General features: G+C 39.6%; 1 protein-coding gene across 4 annotated transcripts in view; it reads left to right on the plus strand.

The window, feature by feature from the left end:
- The first annotated feature begins 1,431 nt into the window (after positions 1 to 1,431).
- si:dkeyp-121d4.3 overlaps positions 1,432 to 3,045 on the plus strand; it is a 32,508-nt gene continuing 30,894 nt past the window's right edge. For 2 of the 4 annotated variants that reach the window (XM_017434444.3, XM_017434445.3), the window contains exon 1: positions 1,432 to 2,282. In XM_017434444.3, the coding sequence (XP_017289933.1) occupies positions 1,728 to 2,282 (555 nt within the window). In that variant the 5' untranslated portion in view covers positions 1,432 to 1,727. The remainder of the gene's footprint in view (positions 2,283 to 3,045) is intronic. The other 2 variants (XM_017434441.3, XM_017434442.3) reach the window with 1 other exon arrangement.

Consider the following 3,045-nt stretch of genomic DNA (forward strand, 5'->3'; position numbering starts at 1 on the left):
CTTGTTTTACAAAGATTGGATGGAGAAGAATATTTGGTCTATCATACACTTAATGGATGATAATGGTTGCATGTTAAACTACGAACAATTCTGTGCAAAGTATCAATTCTTTCCCCAAAAGCTGAATTTACAAGATTATATAATGCCTTACCAAAACAATTTACTAATCAGTTTAAAAATATAATATATAACATATCATCCCATATCCCCACAATTACCCCATCTGTCTACTAATGGAATATCATTCACTGACCCAAAATTTAATAATCACAAAAAACTTTATTCCCTGGGAAAGTAAATAAAAATAAGATTCTTTACAAATTTGGGGAAAAATCTATTGAAAGATTAAGAACTCTTTTTTTAAAACTCCCCATACAACCCAAAACTAAAGAAACACACTTTAAAATTTTAAACGCAATTTACCCCTCAAAAGAACTATGAAGAAATCGCTTTAATATTGATGACAATAAATGCTCATTCTGTGAGAGTGATGTAGAAACGATAGACCATATCCTCTACAAATGCAACCAAACCAAATCATTTTGGAATTGCTAGAAAAATGGATCAAATCAAAAATTACACTTCCTAAATCTATTTCTAGAGATATGGTAACTTTTGGAGTGTTATTGAAAGACAAAACTATGGAACTCTGTTGTAACCTAATTTTTTGTTTGGCAAAATTTTTTATTCATAAACAAAGAGTGCTAAGGTCATCCCCAGTTTTCAACATCTTTTTATCTGAATTTCAATTATATCTAAAATCTCTGAAATGTATTGAATCATATGAAGTCCTGACAGAATGTTTGATTGAATTGCCCGCTAATGTATGTCAATCTTAACATATGAATCCCCTTGTGTTGGTAATTTTATTTATTTATTTATTTATTTTTCTTATCAATAATACCTTAATTCATCTTCAAAATACTATGGCTCTACTGTGCCCTTTTCAAAGTTATTGATTGTAATTGCCTTACTTGTTTTGTATTTTTATTGTTTGTGATTACCTTGTTTAAATAAAGTTAAAAAAGGACCAACGGCTGTTTCACACAATGACGTATATGAATATAAGTCATTGGTTTCACAAATATGACGTCACATATATGCGGCTTTAACCAATGAAGATGCCCACTCATACCACAGTGCCATCAGCTGGACACTTTGAAACCTTGAAACCTGCTTTATGCAAATGAAGGGATGAATGGTGACACACACACATATGATATATATATATATATATATATATATATATATATATATATATATATATATATATATATATATATATATCATATGTTTTTGTAGTTAATTTATGTAAACAAAGTCAAACTCTTTTTACTGTCTATTCATTAAAAGTTAAACTGAGGACACACTATACATTTTTTGCCNCTCAGCTGGCCTGTAGGGGGCAGCATCATAGTTTAAAAACTACAATCAGCCGGAAGTGTATCCGTAGAAGAAGTACCGTCGCTATTAAAGTAAATATTAACAACGGAACAAAACCACACGTTTTCTGTTATTTTTTAATATTTCGTTAAAGACATTGGTTTCAAGCCTGCTGGCTGAGTGAACTCTGTAAAAGTCTTTGAACCGTTAAGTTACCGTATGAGTTTGAGGCTGAAACCATGTTTTTTTTCTGATTAGGCGGCGGCTAACAGATCTGCTTACAGCGGCCACACAGGTCCTGCTCCCCGCCTCAGAGGTGCTGTAGCTCGGCTTTACTGAAAGACATGGGTTGGGGAGACGCACCCATGCGGAACAGACCTCCCATCGCACCCCCGGGTGAAGACGGACCTCCATTTAACATGGGCCCACCGGCATGGGGCCCTCCTCCGCCTGGAGGCTGGGGCCCTCCAGCTTTTGGAGGATGGCGTCCAACAGGGCCCTCTCCTCCTGGCTGGGACCCGAGAGGGCCCCCACCTCCTGACTGGGACCCAAGAAGACTCTCCCCTCCTGATTGGGACTTAAGACGACCCACGCCGCCTGGCTGGGGTCCATATCCCGAGGACTGGGTGCCTCCTCCAGAATGGGAACGCCCCCCACACTGGGGACCTGGCCCACCTGGCTGGGGTCCCGTTGGACCTTCTGAGCCGTGGGGACCAGAGCCAGTCCCTCTAGTCCCACCTGGACCGGTTCCACCTGTCCTGTCTTCGGGTGTACCCCCACCTGGCCCTATAGGAGTTCCTCATCCGGACCCCGCAGACATCCACCCGGTTGTTCCCCCTCCTCCCTGCGTGCCTCCATTCGGGTTCCCGCCGTACCCACCCCCGGTTTGGACCGGAGAGGTGAGCAGTTCTGCTGTGGGTGCTTCAGTGGTTCTGTGTCAGGATTCTGGTGGATTGTTGTGGAAAATAATGGAACAGTAATATTTGCAAGTATCTTTGTCAGTGTAATCACGATTCTTGAAAACAGGCATTATTAAGTTTGGAAACCTTGCATGTTTTGCACTTGAAGAGAAGTAAATTGCCTTAAGGTGATTTTTTTCACCCCTTCATAGCTTTGTAAAACAACAGAATATTTAATCAAGTGTAGGCTTAATGTCTAAAATAATAAATGCAAATTTAATCAGCATTATAAGGCACTTTCATTATATATCAGTGTGTGAATGTGTGGATGAATGGCTGAATGATTGTAGTGTAAAGCGATTTGGGGTCCTTGGACTAGATAAAGCGCTATATAAGTGCAAACCATTATATTGTAGAGTGCTATGAAACTTTTTCTCTAAATTTTTTTTCTATTTTCTAAATTTGATTTAAAAAAGGTTAAAAAACAAAAACAACTGGACTTCTATTCTGTAGTTGAAGACGTTTTGCTTCTCATCCGAAGGAAGGATTTTCTCCAAACACAACATACCAGTACATTTCAAACCCAACAAGACTCTCAGGCAGAGACAAAACAACCAAACCCAAACTGAGCGGAGTTGTGTATGCAGTTCAGTGCAGCAAAGAATGTTCAGACCTTTATATTGGAGAGACCAAACAACCTCTCCACAGACGCATGGCTCAACACAGGAGAGCCACCTCTTCGGGACAGGACTCAGCTGTCCAC

Source organism: Kryptolebias marmoratus, linkage group LG22 (genome assembly GCF_001649575.2).
Source record: "Kryptolebias marmoratus isolate JLee-2015 linkage group LG22, ASM164957v2, whole genome shotgun sequence".
NCBI classification, from domain to species: Eukaryota; Metazoa; Chordata; class Actinopteri; order Cyprinodontiformes; family Rivulidae; genus Kryptolebias; species Kryptolebias marmoratus.